The following is a 24,891-nucleotide window of genomic DNA, read 5'->3' as shown; positions in this document are numbered from 1 at the left end:
CCACGATGTAAGTTGAAGACTCTGTTGAAAGGCTCATTGGAATCGATGACAGATTGGTAGAATCAAATGTCAGGTGGGAAGGGATTGTATTCTCTTTTTCAAGAGTTCTCCTTATTCACGGATCCCCGTTTAAACCAGACATTAGATTTTTCTAACGGAAACCGCCAGCTTGAGCTTGAAGCCCATTTCTTCGAAAACGGGTCAAATCTCAATCCGGATGGTACCAAGTTTTTCAAGGAGTGAAACGATGTCCCTCTTGTCCTCAATACGAACTCAGCGTTGCAACTCGAGGTGCAGGTTACGGGGATCGCAACGCTGGTCGTCACGGATATCAGTGCTTGGGTACGAGGAAAGATTTTAGGAGGGAGCGCTGATTATACCATCACTATCAGTGGGCATTATACGTATCTCAGGTTCACAAGCAATCCACTAATTGATACTTTCGTTTATCAGAACGTCCTCTTCAACAGTTCAAGATAGAAATCATAAAGCTCAACTTCGTCGCAACGGTTGGGAGAGATCAGCTCCTCGAAGGGTGCTTGGAAAAGATTACTCTAGAAGTGCGTTTTCTTCCAATGTTGAATGGCGGCCGTGGCTCACTGAATTCAAACTTCAAAGAAAGGGTCAGCTGAAGGGAATACAGAGCGGACACATGCAACGCTTTGTAAGAACGTGTTGACCACACTCGAGTTATGCCGTTTCTTACTTACTTGGTGTTTTGGAAGGTTTGATGTATTACCCATTAATGGCCTGCAATTTGATTTCAAGAACGTTGGATTTGAATTGAATGGGCCTGTGATTGGGTCTTTGGGAGCGGGGCTGGTTCGCAAGTTCCTCCCTTTGTGATTTTATCTGTATATCGAGAGTTTACGGGCGTGCCCCACTTGAACTCAAATAACGGGAGGGTGTGAAGTTGGTGTGATGTGCAATTTCGATTTAACGGATTCAATCAGTAAACCTACCTACAACTTGCTCCGGAACTTCAAAAATTCTAAAGCCATCGCTGTAGAGCCGCAGCGTTGGCGGGATCTACTATCTCATCCGCACGTCCGAGTCCAAGTTGTGGTTAAGTTGTGGTATATTTTGTAGTCTCTTGTGCAGTCGATTTGTAATGACTTCCATACGGTGGTCACGCCATGACTTTACCTTCTTTACTCAAGAGCTAAAGCAACGTTTGAACTTTGCACCAAAGCCTATCATACTCAAGCAATGTCCGATGGCTCACAGTCAGTTCTTTACCTTACCCCGCTAAAATCAACCCCACTGACAATACAACAGACTACGAAAGACATGGTACAACGCTCTGAACGATGCCGAAGCCTACTTCAAACACCTCCTCACCTCCCCTTCCTCAGACTGGAAACGCATGTCCAGCTCATCCAAGGACGCTTCCTCTTCATCCTCCTCCAAGGGCAAAGGCAAAGCACGTGTCTCGTCCGTCCCAGAGCTCGCGGATGTCATTGTCCATCGCGCGTATAGCAAGGCGGGTGAAGAGGTGTATAGGATCGTGTTGGACGTGCCCACCCCAAGCGAGGATATGGTTTCGCTGGAACCGTGGAAAACGGTCTTGACTACGCCCGAATTAAGGACGGAGTGGGATCCGGCCGTGGAAGACGCGCATTTGTTGGAGGTATTCGACCATACCACGAGGATATGTAAGACGAATTTCACGCTTGGTTGGCCGGCGAAGTATGTCCTTCGTTTTGGTCGTTTATGGGCAGTTGCTAATTTTTGAATTTTTTTGTTTGTGCATAGTCCAAGAGATGCGGTTACGATTTCGCGGTCATTTCATGATCCAACAACCGTCATAGACATTTCCACCTCACTCCCCAGGTCACCCGATGAGCCTGCCTACCTACGACCTTCCCCTCCATTCGTCAGATCCCACGTCAAATGTACGTGTCCTCTTCTCTTTCTAACTATTATCTCATCCCAGCTAGTATTCGCATGGTGCATCCAACACATCCCCTCACCCCCTCCCCAAGACGATCAAGTTAAGAAATCCCCAAGCCGGATTCGGATAACCTGTTTCTGGCAACATGATCTCAAAGCCATGTGGGGCTTCGGATCGACCTCTGCAGGCGTCCAACAACAACTCTCAACCATGGTCTTGAGTATGTTCAAATCCGTAATAAAGCGGGGCGAACGCGTGCCCAAGCTCGGTGGGTATGGGCACGGCGTGTCCATTGGCCGGGTGAGGTATCAGGTCGATAGGGAGGCTTTAACGGTTGACTATTCGATTTTACCGGACGATGAGGATCATTTGGGGGTTACGGCTGAACAGATGCATGGTGTGGATGAGGTTCAGATGATCAGGGAGCAAAGAAGGCTGACGAGGAGCGTGGAGTGTATTTTACCCTCTTTGGAGGGTTGGGACGTCCTCGTGTCAGTGAAGGCTTCATCAGAGGAGGTAGAGCAGCTTCCCTGGTCCGCACATGCCATTCGTGGTTCGTCCAACCCCTCACCCTTGAACACTTCACCCCCCGACCAAATAATCCTCCGAATAACCCACTCTCCACCACCCAACGATCACTCTTTGTTGAGAATTAAGTTGGTCATCGAAGTATCAGGTGCAAGTCGCGGGTTAAGGCTCAATGGGCTCCCAAAGACGATATATGATTCTGAGCCGAGGGATCCGCAGAGTTATGGCGTCCCGCAGGCGATGTTGGCGGATATTGCGAGTGCGGTGGATTTGAGTGTGCAGACGTCTGCTTCTTCGTTGAGGACGACGGGTACGAGTGTTGTTGAGTCGAAGGGATCGGGACATGGACAGATGGAGAGGAGTCCTGCGGCGGAGAAGACGATATTGTCGAAGGTTAGGAGGAATTATATTTATTTCTCATCGCTTCTTCAAGAGCCTGAGGCAAAGTGGAGACGGAGTACGTGTTTTTCTTTTTTTTCTCTTTTTCTTCTAATTAACGCAACAACTTGGAATGAAGCAACCGAAGCTCGAGGCGTATCAATAACCCAACTTGACTCGATCGATCCAACACTAGTGGTCTACCGTGCAGAAGCGACCTTTGTAGGTGTGGGATTGTGGGATCTGTATGGGGCCGTTATAAGTCCTGGAGCGAGGATTTATTGGGATAAGCAGCATGAAGATGCGGTTCTCCTGGAGGACGTTAATGAGCTTACGGAGATGTGGCATTTCAAGACAAAGCCTGCTTGGCCTGTTACGTATGTTCTTTCTATTGTTTCTTTGTCTTTTTCGAGTACTTACATATGTTTGGAATTTAAAGAGGGAGAGACACAGTGGTCCTCAAGACCGTATACAAATCCCCCACTACAATCCATGTCTTTTCCTTCTCCGTTGATTCGGATTCACACTTATTCCCCCACATCCCTCCCTTGGACCCAAACACCATCCGCACCCAAGTCGACTTACAAGGCTGGGCCATCGAATCCCTCTCCCCAACCACCACACTCCTAACCCTCCTCGAACAATCCGATCCGAAAGGGTGGACCAATAAGACAAGCGTTCCAAGCCAGATGATCAATCTCTTAGCTGGCATTGGGGAGTTTGCGATTAAGTGTGGTGGGCCGCCGGTTGTTACGCGTCTTGGAGGCGCGAAGATGAATGAGGTTAGGTATGATCATGAGAAGGGGAGTTTTAAAGTTGAGTATGAGGTTGCTTCTAGTCGGAGGATGGGGTTGTCTTCCTCCAGTGGTGGTGGTGGTGGAGAGGAAGGAGAGATGGACTCCAACGCGCCCAATATCGAATGTGAGATTAGATGCGATGTGGACACTTGGGCATCATCACTCGATATCGTCGTTGACCCACCTCCACAAAGTATTTCCTGCCTTCGACGACATAGGCTCTCACTTGATGGTGGTGGGCTATGGCTTACGCTTTCGCACGACTCTGTGTTTGTGGAGGACGAACGGCTGCTGACTATTGTCCGTCGTGCGCCGGGGAAGGAAAAGGGGTTGGTGATGGTGAATGGGGCAAAGGTGCCCGTGGACATTGAGGAGATGCCGGAGAGCGAGGTGAAGGCGCTGAGTAAGAGGAAGAGGGTGAAGCCCCCTAGGATACCGCTTGATCAGCCGCCTGTTGTGGGTGTTGTCAGGAGGAGGAAGGCGGAGTGGAGTAAGGAGGGGGAGGGTGTTGGTGATGGTTCTTCCTCTGCTGCTGCTGCTGTGAACGTGGAACTGAAGAATGGGGGAAATGGAGGAAACAGTTTGGGTGATTGGGCAAGCGCACCGAGGATGTCGAGTCCTTTGTCGAGGTTCTTGACTTATGCGGTCGATCAGGCGACGAGTACGACGCAGTCGGCCGTAGCTGCCATCTCACCTGCGAACGGCGCCCATTCTGCGACTCCGTCGAGTTTGAAGATGCCGATGCAGTACGCCCTAGACGCGTTGGCGTGGACGCAGGATTTTAATGCGTCGTGCAAGGCGCAGGTTGTGGGTGGTGCTACTGGTTCAACGACAAGTTTGATTTCTACTTCTACGACTACAACTACAACAGCACCAGCAGTACCACAGCAAACAACACCCGACGGATGGACATTTATCTCTGACAAAGGCCTCCCAGTCCACCGAAAGTTAATCCCAGAAATATCACCCATCATACCCGTCCATAAAGGATCTAAAGTCATCGAAGGCGTATCGGCCGAAGAGCTCGCGTGCGTTGTCACCCAATTCGAGTGCAGGAAACATTGGGACGACCGGTTTGATTCTGCAAAGGTCTTGGAGTCGTTTGGTGGGGAAGCCAAGACGGTTTTTTTATCCTCCAAAGCTGGGTTCCCTTTCAGAGATCGGGGGTTTTATTTGGCGAGTGTGATGGCGCGTGCGCATGTCCCTCCATTATTTTTGTCTAGGAGGAATACGGGTATAGGAGGAGGAGGAGGAGGAGGAAGTAACGGGGAAGGAGGGGAACACTCTTCTTCGAGTGGTGTGAAGAATGCGATATTTTGCGTTTCAGCTTCGTTTGGGCCTGATTCCATTTTGGGGGCTGGGTTCGATGCAGGGAAATGTAACCCGTACACACTCCCCATAGGCCGTGTCTACGTGGACGCATGGATCCTCGAGACGCTGGACCCATACACGAAAGAGAACTACGCTATCCCGTCAACGCGATGTACCCGCCTCGTTGCAATGGATTTTGCAGGCGCGATACCTGCCGCTGTTAATTCCATTATCAACGCCACCTTGCCTCGAGCGGTGTTGAGTGTTGAAGCGTATGTGAAGAGTTTGGTTGCGCCGCTGCCTTTGACGCGGTTGCCTTGTCCTGGGATGGTGGTTGCGCAGAGGAAAGAGGGGGAGTGGTTGTCTGATGTTTCGTGGAAGTTGAGGAGGAAGGATGAGGTTAGGTGGATTGTGGGGAGTGAGTTTAGGGTTGAGGAGAGGGTTTATGGTGTTAGGGTGTTGGTTGTCTTGTCTCCCAATCTGGTCTCCTCCAGTACGAGTGGGTTACCCACGACGGGGAGTAGGATGGCGTTAAGTAGGGGGTCTAGTCCACGAATGGCTTCTCAGCAGGACAAGGACGATTTGGATGGGGAAAAGTCTGTGAAGAGCGATGTTACGGTTATGCCTGGGACTATGTCACCATTTTCCTCCCCTATCTTGCCTCCTCCAACCCGCCAACGAGCAGTGTCCTCTGGATCTGGACATATACCGTCGGTTTCAGACTCGAGCTTGCCTTCGTCCCTTTCGTATGTGAGAGGTCGGACGACGAGCAGTGCGTTTACGAATAAAGGTGAACTGAAGCCTTCTACGGATCTGCTTGTTGCGGAGTTGGTGGTGGATTCGAAGATGTACCCTGGTGGATATGTGGTTAGTGTCAAGTCGAGGACGAGGAAGAGTTTGAGGGTTGGGAAGGGGGGACGGTTTGTTGGATTGTTGGACAAGCCTGGGACGACGACAACTTTGATTGCGAAGTCAAGTTCAAGTGCTACGATTACTCCCGATGCAACTACTACGGACACGGACAAGAACAACGACAAGGAAGAGGACGAGTTTCTGCCGCTGCAATATACTATCCACACTATGCCTTCTTCACCACTCCATTCGTCCGGGTTGAACACGGAGAGCCCGACAAGGCATTTGTTGAGGCTTACGTTGCCTACTGCTCAGTACCAGGTGTCGACTGTACAAGACCCGCTGACGGGGCAGACGCAGTGTGCTCCGCCCAAACCTGCGTGGTTTCTGGAGTTGGAGTCGGAGGGAGGAGGTGCAATCGTGGATGTGGAGGTGAGGCCAAGAGCAGATGTGGCTGGGGAGGAGAAAGAGAAGGAGAAGGGGAAAGGGAAGAAGAAGGGTGTTGTGGATATTGTGCTTGTCAATGGGAAAAAGGTGGATGTGGTCAGCGAAAAGGCGTCTTTGACGAGTTTGGGGAGGGAGGAGCTGTTGGATGACAGAGTTTCCAAAATGGGATTGCTTTCGCGGTATGTCCTTTCTTTTTTCCTTCTTTGGCATATCTTAGCGCCTTTTTCAGGGTCACAAACGAGACGGAACCATTGCCGGACGATCTCAAAGTTCCTATTGGTATCGCTGACGATCTACTCGACTCCACGAGTTCACTTGGAGCTGGGAGTCTCGACGCACATGTTGGCGAGCAGCTGGAAGCTCGGGAGAACTCGATTTCATCGGCAGGCGAGGATTCGCCGGGAACGGTACGTGTTCGCCGAGGATGAATGATGGCTTAATGGAGGATTGGGCTTCTGACTCGATCTATGTTCCCAGCCCACAACAGACAGCACGATTTTATCTTCCAATCGACCTCATGCAACCCATGTGGCGAGTTCAGAACCACCCTCGGGGGGGAACGGACATGGCAAGGGCCTGTTTGGATTTTTCCAATCGTACCCAAATCCGCTGGCAAGGTTCACAACGGCAAGTGTGCCGCCGATTCAGAGTTGTGTTGTTGTGAATTCGACAGATGATGCGACTACTGCTACGACTACTGGGGCTATTACGAGTAGTAGTACGATGGCGAATACTCCGTCTTCTCCGCGGAAACTTCCTGGAGAGTTGAGGGACGTTGATGGGATTATCAATGGAGCGGGATCCACAACAGCAGTAGCAGGGGCGGCGAGGATGTACCCGCTATCGACGGTGGTGGTTGTGGCTCTTATCGCGTTCTTGATTGGGTCGCTGCTACGGAGTCTGCTGTCTCCGGCGGACTTTATCTACGTTGCGACGGACATGACAGAGGCTGAGGAGAAGGTAAGTGGATGGAGGGAGATACGGCGGCTGCTTGAACTCAAGTATATCGTTGGTGGATGGGATTTTCAAGTAGCAGTAGTTCGACGACATTAGCCCGGATAGAAGCGAGATTGAGTCGGAGGATGAAATTGAAACGATTGATTTCATAATGGCGGATTTGTGCTGCCCTTGCTTGCTTGCTCGCTCGCGCTGTCTCCTCGCCTCCCATTTCCTTTGGCCACCCGTCCCTTCTGCAAAGTCACCCACCCACCCACACCCGTCGTCGCTGCCCATGTTCTGATACCCCCTCTATATCACAATATTCACACAGCAACATACCATACCAATCCACGCCTACTCATTCATGACCTCCGTTGCTCCGCCTGGTCCTTTCCAGGTTCCTCTGCCTCAGCAGCAGACACAGCAGCAGCAAATACAACCGCAACCACCACAACAATCTCAAGGACAGTCAGAGATATCGACTCTATCATGGGAAGGCGACAAGATGTGCGTGCTTCTTCCATCACTTTTGCTTGCTATGAATAACTTTTCGACGACAGGTTCAATATCTACATCTACGACTACTGCTTCAAGAGGGGATTCAGGAAAACTGCTCGAGAACTTCTTGCTGAAGCTGAGATCCCACAAGACTCTATCCCACCAATCAATGCACGCCAAGGGCTATTATTCGAGTGCGTGTTTTTTGGCTCTTTTCCGCCTCATCACCATCACCACACCTTTTTCTTTTTCCTTTCTTTTCTGTTCTTTTTTGTCAACTTGGTTCTGATATCGCAACAGGTGGTGGAGTGTATTTTGGGTTCTTTTCCAGGCAAAGTCCAACACGGGGGGGTCGGAGGATGGGCTGCTCTATACCCAGGTACGTGGCCTAGATCCGATATTGATATCGCTTTTTTTACCATGCTAAACCGAAATGAAAGCATCAGCTGGTGCAAAACCAGACAAGGCAAGGCCGGGCTGGCCAACCAGTACTACCGCAATCTCAACAGCAACCTGGTATTCCAACTACTCCACAGCAGCAACAGCACCCCCCGTCCCAGCAGATGGTGGGTGCGATGGGCCAGCAAGGGCAATCGCAGCAACTTGCTCGGGGGATGATGAACGGCATCCCCAATAATATGGCAGGTGGGATTCGGCCTGGCGGAGGAGGATACATGCAATCGAACGGAGGTCCGATGCCCAATGGAGTCGGACCATCTTCCCATCCCATGCAAGGTGGCCCAGGTCCCAGTCCCGGTCAACAGCACCAGATAGGTGCGAGCCCGATGGGGTTTAGCATGCCTGGCGGAGGCCCTCAGCAGCAGCAGCAGCCGAACGGAATTATTCCTGGGCCCCCACAGACCCCGCAGCCTGGCTTGGGACAGAACCCGCCTGGGTATGGTCCCCGGCTCACCGGCCCGATGAATGCGGCACAACAGCAGCGAGGTCCGTTCCAAAGTCCAACTATGGCACATTCGCCGCAGGGTGGGATGGGTGCACACCAGCAACAGCCAGGTCAACAGCAGCAGCCGCCCATGGGTCAGCTAGGGCCGTCCCCGAATATGGCGCCTATGAACCGCGGAGGGATGTTGCCGCCGAATGGGGGTATGAATCCTGGCCAGCCGCAGCCGCAGGGTGGTGGCCCACCGACGCCTGGATATCAGCAGGGACAAATTGGACATGGTGTAAGGTCGCCGAGTAGGGCGAATACGCCGATGGGGCAGCAGCATGGATCGAGTCCGTTGATGCCTCCCAGACAACCGCCACCTGGAAGCGAGAATGAGGAATTAATGAAGATACCACCGCAGATGTTAGCGCAGCTTAGGCAGGAGCTTGGTATTGCGAAAGATGTGAATATGTTGCAATTGAGTGAGAAGGTTCGTCTTTGCATCTGTTTCTTCATTTTCCATCGTACTGATTGGACGATAGCAACGTATATTGGATGTATATCGACTACGTACAGGACAAGGACCTCGGAATCAGCAGAAACCTGGGGGTGCATCGGATAACGCTGCCGCTGGACCGTCGAACGTTATGCAGCAACAGCAACGGAATCAACAACAACCTGGAGGACGTGGACCTCCGCAACCTGGTGGGCAGCGAGGAGGAAAGCGGCCTAGTACGTCTCCTGGAGAAGAGGTAACGCATATCTTGCCTTCTTTCTCTCCATCCTTCCTTCCTGAGGCTGATCTTCGTTTTTTGACACAGCACGAAACATTACCTCGAAACGAGAGCTCCCCACCAGAAAGGAAACGCGCACGGAAGAGTCCAATGGACCAGCAACAACAACAGCAGCATCCACAACAACAACAACAACAACCGCAACAGAATAACATCAACCCTCTTTACCCACCACAACAACACCACCCACAACAAGGCGGCCAGCCAGGTGGAGGGCCTCCACCGCCACCACAGTCTCTTCCGCCTCCGATGGGGATGTTGGGGAGGCCTGGGGGTATGAATGGCGGGATGCCTCCACATCAGGGTGGGCCGATGAGTGGGAACCAGATGATGAGTATGGTTGGGATGGGACCGCAGATGGGAGGGAACCCGATGCAGATGGTGGGGCAGGGGATGATCAACCAGCAGATTCATCATCAGGTTCGTATTTTCGTCCTTGTTTTTGGCTTGATGTTGTCAATGTTTCTTTCTCTTCTTTCGTCTCATCTTATGCGTATTGATGCTGATGGTTTCTTCTCTTTTGTAGTATGCTCAAATGAATCAAATGAACCAGGCAAGGAACCACCAATACCAACAATCACTGCATAACATCCATAAAGTTCCACCACAGCAAGGTGGCCCTCCACTCAATATGGGCGTTGGAGGGCCCGGTTCTCCTACTGGGGATCCAACGTCGTTTAACCCTGGTGGAGGCCCTCCTGGCGGTCCTGGACCACAATTCAACCCAGGTATCGCTCCTCCAGGTAGCCGGATGGGCCCTAACAAACCTGGTGGTTCTGGAGGCGTCAACATGGGAATGCTTCCGCCTCGCTCTCCAGCGAACGGGCCTCCAAAAGACGGCCAACCTGGTGGGAAGGATGGGAATGGCGGTAATAAACCGAATGGCGGGCCAGGACAGATTACAGATGGATCTCCACGGAATCAACCGATGCCAGCTAACAACCCTGGTGGTCCTGGAGGTGCACCGACGCCCGTTCCGGGTGGTCAACCTGGTGGAAATGGAAATCCGCCACCTATGCTCGTGGGTGGGAACATGGCCGAGCCGTCTCCGTCCTCGATGGGTGGAGGCCCCATGGGGAATTTGATGCCTGACCTCGGCTCGTTCGTGACAGATTTCGGAGGGATGGACGAGTTTGACTTTCCTAACATGTTTCCTCGAGGATCAGAGGGGGACTTCAATCTTGGGGAATGGTTGAGCCACCCGGATGAATTGACGAACGTCTTGCCGATGGATTCTATAAAATAGAGGGGGAGGAGGGCAAGGGCAGATGTGTGGATAGGTGGTGGATGCCGTTGTTCTTGGTATTTGTTGGATAAAAAGGCATGTTGTATGATCATAATCTTTGTCGTCCTTGCTGGTTTCGTTTATCCTTCCTTCCCTTTTCCCGCTTCTCGCGTCCGTCCGACTTCCGGCTCTTCTCTTCCATTTTCACCTTCTCTATGCGCTCCTCCGCTTCCTGGCACCGGCTTCTCGTCCCAGACTCGCAGAGGCGCGTTTGACAAGCTGGCATCCCCCCTTGGAACCTCGCACGCTTCATTGACATCGGGCCCATTTTTATTTATTCGACAAAAGGGTGCATACGCAGTCGCTTCTTTGGCATTTGTATTCTTTGCACTAGATTACTCACCCCCCTCTGCGCGACTCCTCCCTCCTCCCCCTTATACGACTCGACCCGACCCCTTGCTCTATTCCTATTCGCTATCTTCTCTTGCGCGCTATTTTTTTTTGCTTGTCTCTGCTGCCTCTGTCGAGTAAATTTGGTTCCCTCATCTCTCTGCGTCTTCACCCTTGCCGTTGTTACTTTTTTAAATTTATTGCTTACTTCCTCTTTTTTTCCTTACATAATTCTTGCATTGCTCACTTGTAACAACCCTTACTCGAATCAAAGTACTCTGGATGGAGAAAACCCTGGTGTTGAGAAGCTCTATAGACTCGTGAGTGACGCATACCGTGGAAGGTCTTTCTTGTGCATCAATACGTAAGGTCTTGTTCAGGTTCTAGATTATAGATAGAGTGCGTAATGGTTTCTTACGTTGACGATGCTGGAAATATTAATTTCAGGTATTCACCAGGGAACAATGGACTCGGAACGTCGGAAATTAATTTCCCTGTAACTCGCGCTTTCTCGTTGCAAAATTTCTGATGTGGACCACACTGTTCACTTACAGCCTAGATTTTTCGTGTTCCTGGACCTGCCATGTGCAGATGACACAAATGTGGTCGAGGTGTGGGCCGTGGCCGCTATCTTCGGTCAACTACGTGAGCGAAAATTTGAAAAAGAAAAGACATCATGGGGTTTGATTTTTTTGTTGTGCCTTGAGGGAGGAAAGTCGCGACCATGGACAACTTCTAAAAAAGGCGAATTTCAGCGAAGGTCTGTCATCTGATGATGGCTCAAAGGAAAATTCTACCCAGTTCAAAAGCAGTTAACAATTAGTGACATAGCGGCTTTCCCGAATTTTCACATATGAAACCTACGAACTTGGCTTCATTGGAACTTCGAGCGTTTCTTACCCTCTGGGCGTCTGCTCTGAATGTATCACGTGGGCGGTTTCCAACCCCGCGACCATACCTTTTTCGTTCCGTTTGATGGCAAGTATACATCCGGTGCCAGCCGGTGCCCTGATTGATCGATGAGCCCTTCTCCCAAGCCTTCTGAATCTCTATCCACAACCCACCTGAAACCTATTGAAATATTGAGTAGAGCCAGGGTACTGAGAGCAGGAATCGACAGGCCAGGGACGGAGTCAAATGTACATATTCAACAGGGTTTGGGCAGGGTTTGATATTCAAAGATAGACCTCGAAGAAGAAATGTTGAACCAGACATAGTGTTGCCCATCAGTCGCCGGACATGGCCCAACACTAGAGGACCAGGTCCTGCCTTGAGGGCCTCTTACTGCTTATCGTGAAACCAGAAATTTTTGGAGTGTAAATGTCGTGTTTGTGAGGACAATGAGAGGTAAAAGATACTACATGGTTATGACATATATACAATTGGCCCGCTTAAACCTGGGCGAGCGACATGCGTGACAGATCAACTTGCGGGCATTCGGAAGTCTAGTATGTGGTGCGGGGAGTGTTTGCGGAAGTACTACTATCCGAAATGTATTGGAAGAATGAGAAATTGAATTTATATGAATCGACCAGAGCGGCGAGCGCGGCCGCTCAATCGGCTGTCGGCTTGACGAAGGCGTGGAAGTGCCTGCCTCTGTGGACGGGTACGAAATACTCCCGGAAACTGATATTTTCAATTCTAGAGGAGCGCTGTAAGCTTATTATATATTAAAAATTCAAAGGGAAACTCACGCCGCATTGTCGGGAGTCAAGTCCAACTTACGGAAGATGGTGCCAATGATAAGGTACAACTCGCACCAGGCGAGGCTGACGACATGAAATCAGCCAAAATAGACGCGGTTAAAAATAGAATTGACTGACTTGATACCCAAACAACTTCGCGGCCCCTTCGAGAAAGAAACGAGATACTTGTCTAGATCCTGGGAGCCTTCTTGTAACCATCTCTCCGGATCGAAGACGGTTGGTTCGGGAAATATTTCTGGATTGCGGTGCACGATTGTCGCTCCCTGAGAAACGACCGTCTACGAATTTTGTGAATTAGCATCCCTGCAAGGGGGTATGTAACTATGGTACTCACCCCGGCAGGGATCACGGCTCCTGCGATCTCGACGTCTGTGGGCCCTACAATTCTAGGAAGGGGCGTAACTATCCCATTCGCCATGCGCAAGGACTCCTTGATGACGGCGGTCTGGGTAGAAACAATACATCAGGCAATCAGTGACGCTTCATGGGTCTGGTGGCTTACCAGGTATGGTAACCTCTCTAGTGTCTCATAGCTCGCAGGCGCGTCTCTCTCTGGCCATGCCTCCTTGACTTCCTGAGCGAGACGATCTCGAACGTCCTTGTTGGCGAGAATATGATAGGTGGCGACAGTGCAGGTGTTGCCGACAGTATCACTTCCAGCAAAGCGCATGTAGAGACCTTCGTCGAGAAGCCACTCCCGGGTAATTGGTGGTAGACGCTGGTTTTCAGGTTGTGGCGTTAGGAAGTAATGGTAGATGGTTTCGTGATCGGCATGTTTTAATGAGGAAGGATCTTTGAGGATGGCGTCGATCTGGGCACCCATCTGTCTCCTTTGCTCCAAGATACCTGTTGTACTAGGCTTCAAGACAGATGCGAATGATTCGGGAACTCCTAAGAGCAGATGTTTGATAAGCGGGAAATGTTTGAAGACCCAGATCATAGGTAGTGTTTGATCCATAGCGGTGAGGATGCCGTTCTGGAAGTCACAAGAATCTAATGCATTAGAGGATTGGCCAAAGCAATAGGAAGTAATAATTTCGAGACTAGTCGAACGGAACGCTAAGTCGATATTCGCAGATTTCTTCAAGTGCTGGTATTCCAGCAATCGAGTAATGAGTAAATCAATCTGGTAGAGACAAACACAAAAACTCAGCGATCAGCGCGATGAAGATGGAATAAACTAGACATACTTTTGACTGTACAGCGTTCTCCAGATTTAAAATTGAACGTCGAGAAAAGAAAGGACCGATCAGATTTCTTCGTTGAGTGGCTTCATGATGGTCGAACATTGCAAAGACCGAACGATCGGTCGCGAAACAGGAATATAAGGCGGGTTGTTTCATGTATTTTGTTCCCATCCCGTATATTTCGTTGTATGCGCGGGGATCACTGAAGTGAAGCTACGGCAGGGCCGTCGGCATCAAGCGCACCTGACGCAGCAGAAGTGCATACCTCATTAGGGGCAACCCTCAAGATGCAACTTCCTGGTAGGCTGTGAGCTTGTGGAGGGTCGACAATATCTTTGCCCTACTCACCGTAAACCTGGTGAAGGTATTCCAGGTGTTCGGCCCAGCCACCATCCATGACGATGTCAAAATATGCTCTATATAATGAGGTAACCGCGGCAAGAGGAGGTCCGGGGTACTTGGAGAGAGGGTGGAACAACAAGCGTCTGACCATTTGAATGGTGAGAGCTAGCAAAGAGGCGCAGCCCACCGACGCAGCGACGTTCCAATAAGAGTTCAACATGGTGTAGAGAGTTGGTGGAATCAACGGGGAAGATCATCTTGCAGCAACACTCTTTGTACCATCTCTGAATCGCCTCAAGGTCCAAACGATCCATTTGAAGTTGAGGGATTCGATAGATACGTTCCGAAACCTCATGGCTCTAAAAGTGTGTCGATCCAGGGGTGCTACATAAATGGATAAGATAAAATGGGATGTACACCACAGATACCATAGATATTCCAAAGCTGCAGGGATTTCAGCTACATTTGAGGCAAATTTGAGGTCCAATATTACGAAAATGGCGGGCCGCTTGAATCTTCGGTGCCAAACTTCCATTGAAAGACTAGGCTAATGTTTTCGACCCGTGAAATTTTTTGAAAGCAGTAGCGCCTGAACGTCCCGCGATTGGTGAGCGTGACGAGACCATTTCGGCTTTGCATGAAATCGCCGGAAGCTTGGCATCAAAGCCATCAGCACACCACTTACAACACAACAAAACAAGTCCTGGTGGAATGTGCCCGCCAAAACCAGCCATATACGCAATTGTGCGCCCGCCTCTTAAGGAGGGAACAAGGGAAATGCGAAACAACATCACAGCTACGCCGTATGGGTCCCTGCGCTCTCGTCTTTTCAACATCCGCAGTGAGGCCTGCTGATTCAGGGATTGAACTGCACAACTTCGTAAAATGGGAGTGACAGTGGCTGCCGTCGGTAATTACATTGCATGAAATGGAGAAATGTGAATCTCAGCTCGATCATGTTTTGCACCTCATGGAAGGGTTGTGCATGACGTACTTCCTTGGAAGCTTTGTCCGCTGTATGGGTGGGTCCATCCCTCTTGCATCCCTCTGAGGAGCTTTCCTTTGGACACACAACTTCATAGGACTCTATTGGCCTTGCTATTGGCAGTAAATGTTCTCGTGCGCAAAATCCGATCTTGACTCATTATGGTCGCCTCGCTTTTGAGTGTGGGTGCAACCCCGTTATTGTTCATGTACCCCGAGCTTTCCGTCCGTAGAGGCGTGCCTCGCGCTTATTTATTTCTATTCATTTTTTGGCGGCGATGTCAACCACTGCGCCAGTAGCTCGCGGAATCTTCCTTGGTCGTTCAATTATAGGCGCGTTATAAATGTAGAGTGTACACCTATAGGCCAGGTCTTTTATTTGAATGAGTATGAGCTCGATTCATCATTGTCAGATGGTCCTAAAAGCCGCCGTTTTGTGGACATCCTATACAACAATTGAAAGAACCTGAGTTCTAGCAAATTCATGCACATATGGGTTAAACTTCCCTTCGAAGAGCACCCTAGAGCACCTCCTATCTCAAGTGTCCACTGATCAGGAACCGATTGGTCCTTGCGTGTCCATAACCTGTCCACAACGATCCTTATCATGAACAAATCATGAACGTGAAATAGGGTCGCAATTGATAAGATTTTAGATGGATGCCCATTTTGTTGTTAGTTTGAAGACATGTTCATCCTTTGGCATGCAGCTTCCAAAATTATGTTCGTACATTGAATCATGCCTTTCAAGAATTATGGCAGTTAACGTACTAAGCACAAAGTCATACCGTGACATAACTCTAAAAATCATGATGTCACATAGGAATCCAGCAAAAGTTTGACGCACCTCGGTATCCTTAATCCATCCACCCGGTTATCTAGACGTCATTCTATCCGTTGCAGGATGTTGCTGCGTCCGGACCGTTTTTCTCCATCCTCCATGCTGACGCTCGCTACGACTGAATCTCCGTACTGAATTCCAGATCGACAAACTCGTTTATTCAATTCGATTCGACCATCTTGTTCTCTGCGTTCTAGTGCAACAGGAACACACCTACTAGATTCCTTTGAGCATAGTTCTGATGGACTGACGGCATCGCATCTTCGACAATCCATTTCCGGAGTATTCAGTGTGCGTTATGTCTGCTCGGCCAAGATGGTTATCCTCGTAGCCTTTGGTCGTGGCAAAGTCATAGCTCTAGATCATAATGTTAAATAGGGCCCCGGTAAGATTTGACGCACCTCGGTATCCTTAATACATACATTTAACGCGATTGTTCAGGTGCCATTCAAAATTACTTTATCTGCGGGATATTGCCGCGTCAGGCCCGTTTTTATCGCATCCTCCTCGGTAACGCTCGCAAAGACTGCCTCTCCGTGATTCCAGATCGAGAGATTCATTCATACAGTTCGATTCAACCATTTTGGAGACGTCCTCTGCGTTCTTAGTACAACAGGACTACAAGTCAGACACACCTTAGTTTTTTTGAGCATAGTTCTGATGAACTGACGGCGTCGCATCTTTGACAATCCATTTGCGGAGTATTCAGTCTGCGTCATGATCCGCTCAACCAAGATGGACATCCCTAGTGGCCTCTGGTCGAGGTGAACGCATGTGATATGCATCCTCCAGGATCTAAATTCCAAAAAATAATAATTCACAAGTGCATCCGATATGAAAACCGGTTCCTTCCTTCCCATCCTGTTTTCATATTTCATTCCCGTGGCTTCAGCGTGTCGCAACGTGGAAGCGACTGCCCTCGTGCCTTGCCCATGGCAACATCAAATGAAACCGGAAACCTAGCAGATAACCGTCAAATGAGTCACGAATAAATTCCATGATGCGGGAAAAATCCGCCTCTTTTATACGGCGGGGTTCAGCGATTCTGCCGTTACTGACGACGACCACGACACCGACGACAATGAGCTACTGAGATGGAGTTGTGTGGTATCAGTTGTGGTATGTTACGTAATGCAAATAACTTTTTTAATGTTTTCCACGGGTCTGATATTATTGTCACCGTTGTTTCCTCTTCAAGTCCTCTCTCACACTTCATCTATTGTTTCCTCTAATATTCGGGACTCTTCACGACCATATATTACGACTTTGGCGCGCCAACTAACTACGGGAACCCCCTTCGCACATGCTATGGCTCAAGCATTGTTTGACGAACACCCTTTGGAGAGATACCTGCGAGGCGAGTTATTGCTCTTACGAAACTCGGTTTGTTGCTAATATCGCACGATGTAGAGGCTGGAGAGACTTCAGAGTTGATGCCTGGCATCTCATCCGAACTTGAACTAGAACTTGACACCATGCGCGACTTGTACGCAAACTTAGCGGAGGATGAGGAAGGAAACGAGGATATGGAGTGGTGTCCGCGTGTTGTGTTGAATATTGTTGAGGTGAGATATTCTTGCTGCTCGATATGTCTAAAAGTCTCGCCCAACGGTGCTACCTACAATCATATTGGGACCCACAGTGCTCACTTAATTGCACTTGATTTTTTCGCAGATACTCCAGAACGCGATATCTTCGACGCAACCGTCAAATTCTCCGAATCCTGCCGTCGAACACTTCAAATATAATGTCATTTCTTCCTCCCTGCTCGCTTCTTCCCTTCCATCACCACAGTCTCCGAAGAGAAGATCAATATCGGTCTCAATACCGGGAAGACTCAGTCACAGTAGAACGTCCAGCACCGGGAGTGATAAGCCCGACAACTCAACCTATGTCGCCCCCTCAGAACCTCACTATGGCATAATATCGCTCTCAGCACTCTCATTCGCCGCCTCATTCAGCGCAGGATACCCATTTCTTGCTTTCATTTCCTTAATTGTTACTCTTATTCTTATGTACAATTTTATTGTTATGACAGAAACGCCCAAGGACGACATGACCCCTGTGCGTTCATCTTTTCTTTTGTTCTCCATATCCCATATCTGACATCTATTCTAGTCCTTAGAAGCTCTCAACGATTTACTGGCAGCCAACAATGTGTGGGAATTTATCGTTCGAGAAGCAGTCAGTGCTCTGGAGACTGAAGAGCAGAGGTGTGCCCCAAATCCTTCATATCGGAAGTGTTATCTGATGATTCTGCAAGAACTACTCTTTACAATCCAGCCACCCCCTCTTTATCTTCATCATCTGTTCGCGTTGCCCTCCATTCAACTCTTCAAACTACACACACCCAGTGCGACAATATTCGACAACTCTTTTCCGCCTTAACATCCCCGTCCGAGCTCTCGCAACTCTCGGAGATGTACGCTCCCCCATCGCCAGTCAGATCCTCTTCCTCCCTTTTCGATTCCAGTTCTCGCCCCTTCTCGTTCCCATCACGACACCGAGTAAACTCGGTTCCAACACCGGTTGAGAATAAGAGGTCAACTTGGAATGGCTCTTACTCTAGCCTGGCATTTGCCGGCAGCCCAACGAACAACGTGTTCAGAAGACGAGAGAAGCACCGGTCCAATTTATCAGCTATATTTCAATCAAGCTCAGTAAGCGCACCAGTGACGCCTATTCCGTCTAGTCCTGGACGCAAGCTCGCTAAAGTGACTGAGGATGACGGCGTTGATGAAGAAGACAACAATTCTACTCGTTCTTCTAAAGAAACGAGGCCTTTTGGCGCAGCTGCTTTGGACCTTCAACGGAAAAATCGCAGTGGGGGCATGGAGGCCTTCCAGATGCCGCCAGAAAGCTACTTCACCTCAGACCTACAAAGCCCCCGCAGTAAAAGACTGTCCTCATCGACATCTTCTGGATCACGGTTCACGACGCTCCAGTCAACTCGACACCCATTGTCCTTGTCAGCGTTGCACAATGCTCTTCAGGGAGCATTGGCTTCAAAACGCTTCGCTTGTTCACACTTACTGGCATTGAGATTCTCGGGTGATGAGGATGAAGGATACTGGGAAGACGTTCGGAGTGTCATGGGGTTGCTGACGAGCACTTTTGCGGATGCTTCCCTTCGGTTGTCTGAAGCGCTTGAGGAGTTGGAGTCGGAGATGTTGAGAGAACAGAACCCGACCCCGGGGCCTGAGTCAAGCTTCGAGATTGATGCTGAACATGGTCGAACTGGGTCCATTGGTGAGGTGCAGAACGCCAAACCAAGGCGGTCAGAAGAGAGTATTTCCTTCGCTCCAATGCCCAGTCACATATCTCGGTTTGCGGCTCACGTTGCTGCGATCAGCTCTGCGCTGGATGACGCTCGAGAGCATCTTGAGCAGTGCGTTGCTGCTCTGAAGGAAGATCCAACCTCTGCTCCAAGTACAAGATCATTGCGGCACTCAAGATCGTTGAATCAACTGGTGGAAGACTCCCCCGTTGAGGAACCTCCTGCATTGCAAGCCTATGAGCGTCTTCGACGTGAGCTCGGACTGGCCCTTCGGGAATGTGAAAGAGGCCGAGGAAAGCTTCTTGATCTTGTCAATCCTCCCATTCCCAGTGACGAAGGCGATGATTCGGACGGTGTTCCGGGGCTTGGCCACGATATAAGCGATGATTCGGATAAGCAAGATCTTGCATCTCCTTCAGAGGACGAGGGCGATCCTGTTCCTAACGCAGGGCTTACGGTGGTTAATCCAGATTCTGGAGAACCGGCCTTGGACGATGCGACACAACACCTTCTACTTGGAACTTCGACTCAACATCTACCCCTACCTGGTGTCGAGCAAGTGTTCGAAGCTGATACGGGGGCTGGGGTAGTTTTCTCGCGGGAGCGGTCGAAGTTGACAAGGGAAGAGAGAATCAAAATTGCAAAGGCGAGGAGGGAGAGCGGAGGGGGGGGAATTGGCTTGGGTTTCTCAACTGATCTCTGCGCGGCAGAAAAACGTGGGATTGAGAAATGGGGTCCTGGTGGCGAGGTGGTGCAAGAGCTCAAGGACGTCATCTGGAAAGTCGGAGAGCAGAGGCGGAAGATGGCTGATAGCCAACCTCCACCCGAATCATAACCCTTGGGCGGTTTATTCTTCTTCTTACAATTCCTTCAACAGCACATTCGTTAACTATCTATCTATGAAGCTCGTAATCTGATTTCCTAATGTTTATCATGTACACTATTACATTGCGAAAATTGTGAAACCTCCGTGTTTAAATTGAGCTGCGACTACGTATGCATGCAGTGCAGTTCAAAGTGGACAGATGCCTTTCACTACCTCCACATTTTCTCCACGATGATGGCCGTAGCCCTTACTATTCTAGTTGGGCGGGGGTTGTATAAAACTATCGACAAAAAACGCAAAGGACGCGCGGAGCGTCGTCGAACTGCTGGAGAAGCGACGTCAGGCCAGCCAATAACTGAACCATCGACGTCACACGCCCGCAGGAGGCATAGGACCGCGAGGAGGGGACAATACCACCGTCGTAACAACCGGGAATTCGACGACGGAGAGTATGCCATCAGTGCATCAACTCCCCCGCCGCCTTATACGCGGCCGTCTACCCCACCACCGGCAATTACGGTGATCTACGAGGAGGACGAGGAGAGCACTACTGGTGCTTCAAGGAGGACTGCGGCTGATGATAGGGCCTCCACGAGGACAATAACTTCAAGGAATAGTGAAGCTTTGGCGGGGCAGCGCGGGGATGGGCCAGAGTCGGAAGAATCTCTGATTTCCAGGCGGAATGCCGCTATTGACGCCTTGGATTTTGAGAATGCTAGCAGCAGCGAAAATAGCATTGGCGGACCGCAAGGGGAAGATGCGGTCGCGTCCGGATCCTGTAAGCATGTCGATTGAGAGTTCTGTTGAGTGTGGAGCTGACGGTTGCCTCAGCCATGATGTTATGATTGTGAGGAGGTCAGCGTTACAACAGGAGAGCTTGTGATGTTCAAGGCTGGTGATCCAATTGAAGTAGGACCTATGTAATTTTTTTTATTATGATCATGAGGGAAGTGTACCACTGAGGTATCGAGATAATGTAATGTATGTACTTACATATTCAGTTTTCTGTCAACGAGTGCTGGAGTTAAGGCCATGATGAGATTGCTTCACGCCAGGTCCCTTCCGATGTCGGTAGGCCTCATTTATGCGAGTTCTTGCGGTTGTTTAAGGAAAAGTGGTCAGAATAAGGTTGGAGTTGAATAGCAAACCGCCATGCTGATACAAGAACTGGCGCCGCCTGATGAAATATCCAGGATCTGTCAAGTGTGTGGTATTAAGTAAAGGAGTCCAAAGGGAACAAGTTAGCATTTTATTTAGATGAACTTGATATCCTACTTGCCATTCTGATCATGAAGCTTGATGGAGAAATCAAAATTCGAGGAGCGGCCCTAGCAACGAGGTCATATGACTTCATACCCACGAATATTATTGGGCTTTGTCTGGCTTTGTTCAATTCTTCCTGCTCTTCGCCCTCTCTCACGTCGCCGTCAACAGCGAGCAGCTGCTAACTCCCGACGTCCGCAGGATTCACCTTCAAGGCGAACACTCACATTCTTTTATAATCACCCTCTTTGCACTAAAAATTAACCTTTCCAATTCAAATTCACGATGACTCTTAACAACCACAACCTTGTCCATCGCATGCTCAAAGCTCGTCAAGCCGGTAATAATGGTACTAACGGCGGAAATGGGAATGGTGGCGGAAATGGGAACGGAGGCGGCGGATCTGCTGCTGCAACGTCTGCTACAACGTCGGAATCGCGAGCGGCCGCAAGTGAGTGTTCTCTTTTTTGTCGTATATTCTGCCGCTCAATATGCCTGACTGTAGCGTCCTCTGACCCTCCTGTCTCCACGACTACAACTCAGAAGTCTACAAGCGCGGCTCAGCAAACTACTACTTCCACTACCCAAACGTCCAAAACCGTAACGACTACTTCAACCTCCCAAACACCCACCACCACTTCTACTTCTTCGACGACCTCTAAATCTTCCACCGTCTCAACTACGTCAACTAGTGTCACTCTTAAATCGGTGAGGTTGTTTTGATGTTCAGCCTTTTTTCCAAGTCTGATCATATTTTTAGTTCACGGCAACCGGGGTTACTACAGGCCCAGGCTTGGTTCAAGCCAGCTCATTCGCCAATGTTTCTCCCAGTAATCCCAACTCTCCGGGGACAACTATAACAGCTAGTGCGATCCCGACAGATAAAACTGGTGGTTTGGGCACGGGCGCTATTGTTGGCAGCGTTGCAGGTGGACTTCTTGGCATAGCTGTTCTTGGCATGATTATTGCATTCTTCCTGGTACGTAAATCATTCTAGTCCCCTTCATCTTTCTCATCCAGTGCACTTTACGTCATTAGCGTCGCATGCGTAAGCGTGCTCTGGAAGACGAGGACTTCGTCACGGACTTCCGCCAATCTGCCTTCGTCACCGATACCCCTCCTAGCATGGCTCAACGCGGACATACCACTGCTGCACCCTCTGTCAGCAGCGGTGGTCCAGGTATGGCTGGACAAGGTGCTTTCAGGGGCGGAGTGACAGCTGCTGCTGCCTCTACCCCTGTTATTCTCCAGGAACGCCCGCGATATGTCTATGGCCAGGAACCCGTTCATAACTCAGAACCTGCCCTGGACGATGAAGGCAGCGAAGTTGCCCATGGTGCATACAGCGCTCAGCCCGAAATCCAGCAGCCTTACAATCCTGAGGCTTACGGCTCATACGCTGCTTATGAATCCCAAGCTGGTTATCAAGAAGCTACTAGGGAGTACCAAGGCCAACAGGGATATGTCGCCAACAGCTATGCCTATGAACCCCAACAACACCAAGGGTATGCCGGGTATGACTATGCTGCTGCCAGCGCATACGCCGACGGCCACGCTCCTGCGTCGGGTTCTCACAATGCGCACCACGACGCCTATGGGGGTATGTAAAAAATGTCGCGATCGATATCAGAATTGCGCACGGAGCCGAAGAGATGCATGTGGCTTTCTTCCGTCTGCCATTTTTCTTTTCCCTGTCAAAAGTTCTCTTCTTTTCTCTGGGGGCCAGGCTGGATAAATCAGATGCTCTTCGTGCTCGGCTTCTCTCTCTCCCCGGGTTTCTGTGTTATTTTGTCCTCACGAGCCAGCTTACGATTTTCCTTGCCCCCCATCTGTGCAACCTACTCTACCCTCCCGAAATATCTTAGATATTCGACCTCACATTGGATATTTATTACCCCTCCTCCGCCCTCCTCACCACACTTACCCCCTCCTCGACCGCTCCCCCCTCACTCCTCTTCACATCTCCCTCTCCATGATACCACTTTATTTTTTTTTTGGCCTCCGCTAAACTTTCTACCAAATGACTCTCTTTTTTAGTTATGATCTCTTTCTTTCCGTCTACGTACTATATATGTGTTGTGGTAGGTATCTGTATATGTGTGTGTCACTTTTCCATCTTGGCAGACATCCTTGCTCGTACTATACATGCCTGTTGCAGTTTATTCTTTAATTTATTCATCAGACAGTCTTTTGATGTATATGATCATGGTGTTCCAAGCAGACAAATTGATCAAAGCTCGAAGAAATATCATAGACCAACTTATATATTCGATTCCACTGCCATTCCATTGTCCTTTGTGCCCTAATCGACCTCTGGTTCACTGAACGCAGCAGCCTCAAGACTGGACGAGCCGTACGCCGAGGAACCGCAACCGCGCTAATGTCCACGGTCGAACATCAAGAACAGTTGAGAAGGCGGAGTTCAGAGTCCGTCAGAGTCGACATAAAGTCCGCCTGTATATTCGCTACTCTGTCGGTCGATATCGTACTTTGGACCAATGTAACGAGCTTGATCTCAGCGATGGTTTAGGAATGCAGTGATACAGTCAGACCCCTGCAGATCATGGAAGTTAGTACAAATGAATGACGGTTCCGAGTCACGAAGCTTCAGCAGTATGGGCTCAGAGGCTCTGTGGTTTCGCCTAACCCGTATCCTCGGCAAAGCCGGAAAGACAAAGAGTGAAGTCGTTCCGTGCATCGAAAGCATTGTGATGTGAGGCACGGAATGGAAGAATGTGTGAAGCATGGATTGAAGTGTTGAGCTTGCATATGTGGGAGACGGATGTCCAGGAAGAGTATGATTTGCTGTAAAAGTTGGGCGCAAAAGGAGGTATGACAGGCCTTAGGAAATCTGCGTCGGGATACCTGTTCCGACACGGCGTTCATTGCGGATCCAAACCGCATTTCGCAGAAGGATGAATAAAGGCCAGGTAGCAACTAACGAGAAAGCTCTCTGCTGATGGCACTAAGCAGTGTCGTCAGATCGGGTACGAACCCTGTCCTTTGACAGCTTAATCGCGTTCGAGTTGATATTGAGCGCATGGAGTTTGATAAGTTTCCTGAAAATGGGAAGGGTAAAATCGACGGTGCAGAGTCCTTTCATACCGCCGGGCCGAACTTTAGCAAGTGTGCTGCATCACCCTTGAAGAGTGTTTTGGGGAGAATTTTGAACGTCGTTGTGTCCATCCTAGTCTCAAGCCAAGGATGCCACGGCATGACCTCCAACACTGGGCCCTGGCATGGGTTCCTGCCAGTACTCATCAAACGAACCCCAACTGGGGAGGGATATGAACAAACTCCTGATCCTCGAAGCATGTTCAGTAAACCTGCTGGAGCTATGAGGCGTCACTAGCCTCTCTCTATCCCTAACATCTATGAACAATGCCCCATACCCTCCTTGAAGATGAAACGAAATTTTTTTACAACACGACTCCAAAGGACGGCCTGGCCAAGGGCGACGGTTCGCCAGTGATGGCAAACTAGAGACGCAAGTCTTATAGTCTTTTCTGGATCGTATCCGTCCTAG

At 49.9% G+C, this 24,891-nt stretch overlaps 8 protein-coding genes across 8 annotated transcripts; 5 read left to right on the top strand and 3 right to left on the bottom strand.

The window, feature by feature from the left end:
* Positions 1-1,209: 1,209 nt before the first annotated feature.
* LACBIDRAFT_305101 (uncharacterized protein) lies at positions 1,210-7,260 on the top strand (the record flags this gene model as incomplete). The annotated part of the gene is made up of 8 exons (XM_001875007.1): positions 1,210-1,226; positions 1,279-1,689; positions 1,756-1,895; positions 1,941-2,879; positions 2,940-3,177; positions 3,240-6,386; positions 6,437-6,614; positions 6,685-7,260. 8 exons carry the CDS (start codon positions 1,210-1,212, stop codon positions 7,258-7,260), a joined length of 5,646 nt encoding a protein of 1,881 aa, XP_001875042.1.
* A 1,848-nt stretch (positions 7,261-9,108) lies between these two features.
* Positions 9,109-10,699, top strand: LACBIDRAFT_291976 (uncharacterized protein). The gene is made up of 3 exons (XM_001875006.1): positions 9,109-9,282; positions 9,352-9,744; positions 9,851-10,699. Exons 1-3 carry the CDS (start codon positions 9,178-9,180, stop codon positions 10,568-10,570), a joined length of 1,218 nt encoding a protein of 405 aa, XP_001875041.1. The 5' UTR covers positions 9,109-9,177; the 3' UTR covers positions 10,571-10,699.
* A 1,930-nt stretch (positions 10,700-12,629) lies between these two features.
* LACBIDRAFT_244728 (uncharacterized protein) lies at positions 12,630-14,325 on the bottom strand (the record flags this gene model as incomplete). Its single annotated transcript, XM_001874430.1, has 6 exons — positions 12,630-12,708; positions 12,763-12,923; positions 12,980-13,090; positions 13,148-13,704; positions 13,832-14,034; positions 14,177-14,325. 6 exons carry the CDS (start codon positions 14,323-14,325, stop codon positions 12,630-12,632), a joined length of 1,260 nt encoding a protein of 419 aa, XP_001874465.1.
* Positions 14,326-14,811: 486 nt separating this feature from the next.
* Positions 14,812-15,069, top strand: LACBIDRAFT_305097 (uncharacterized protein; the record flags this gene model as incomplete). The annotated part of the gene is made up of 1 exon (XM_001875005.1): positions 14,812-15,069. The coding sequence occupies one exon, from the start codon at positions 14,812-14,814 to the stop codon at positions 15,067-15,069; it is 258 nt and encodes an 85-aa protein (XP_001875040.1).
* A 974-nt stretch (positions 15,070-16,043) lies between these two features.
* Positions 16,044-16,274, bottom strand: LACBIDRAFT_305096 (uncharacterized protein; the record flags this gene model as incomplete). The annotated part of the gene is made up of 1 exon (XM_001874429.1): positions 16,044-16,274. The coding sequence occupies one exon, from the start codon at positions 16,272-16,274 to the stop codon at positions 16,044-16,046; it is 231 nt and encodes a 76-aa protein (XP_001874464.1).
* A 285-nt stretch (positions 16,275-16,559) lies between these two features.
* LACBIDRAFT_305095 (uncharacterized protein) lies at positions 16,560-16,742 on the bottom strand (the record flags this gene model as incomplete). Its single annotated transcript, XM_001874428.1, has 1 exon — positions 16,560-16,742. One exon carries the CDS (start codon positions 16,740-16,742, stop codon positions 16,560-16,562), a length of 183 nt encoding a protein of 60 aa, XP_001874463.1.
* A 732-nt stretch (positions 16,743-17,474) lies between these two features.
* On the top strand, positions 17,475-20,947 carry LACBIDRAFT_321576 (uncharacterized protein; the record flags this gene model as incomplete). The annotated part of the gene is made up of 6 exons (XM_001875004.1): positions 17,475-17,564; positions 17,674-18,063; positions 18,118-18,212; positions 18,263-20,057; positions 20,283-20,880; positions 20,934-20,947. 6 exons carry the CDS (start codon positions 17,475-17,477, stop codon positions 20,945-20,947), a joined length of 2,982 nt encoding a protein of 993 aa, XP_001875039.1.
* A 703-nt stretch (positions 20,948-21,650) lies between these two features.
* On the top strand, positions 21,651-23,906 carry LACBIDRAFT_291974 (uncharacterized protein; the record flags this gene model as incomplete). The annotated part of the gene is made up of 6 exons (XM_001875003.1): positions 21,651-21,816; positions 21,871-22,073; positions 22,126-22,344; positions 22,404-22,965; positions 23,403-23,446; positions 23,700-23,906. 6 exons carry the CDS (start codon positions 21,651-21,653, stop codon positions 23,904-23,906), a joined length of 1,401 nt encoding a protein of 466 aa, XP_001875038.1.
* Positions 23,907-24,891: the final 985 nt, after the last annotated feature.

The sequence above is a fragment of the Laccaria bicolor genome, genomic scaffold (genome assembly GCF_000143565.1).
Source record: "Laccaria bicolor S238N-H82 LACBIscaffold_2 genomic scaffold, whole genome shotgun sequence".
Classification (NCBI taxonomy): Eukaryota; Fungi; Basidiomycota; class Agaricomycetes; order Agaricales; family Hydnangiaceae; genus Laccaria; species Laccaria bicolor.
This window is presented reverse-complemented; position numbering and strand designations above follow the sequence as displayed.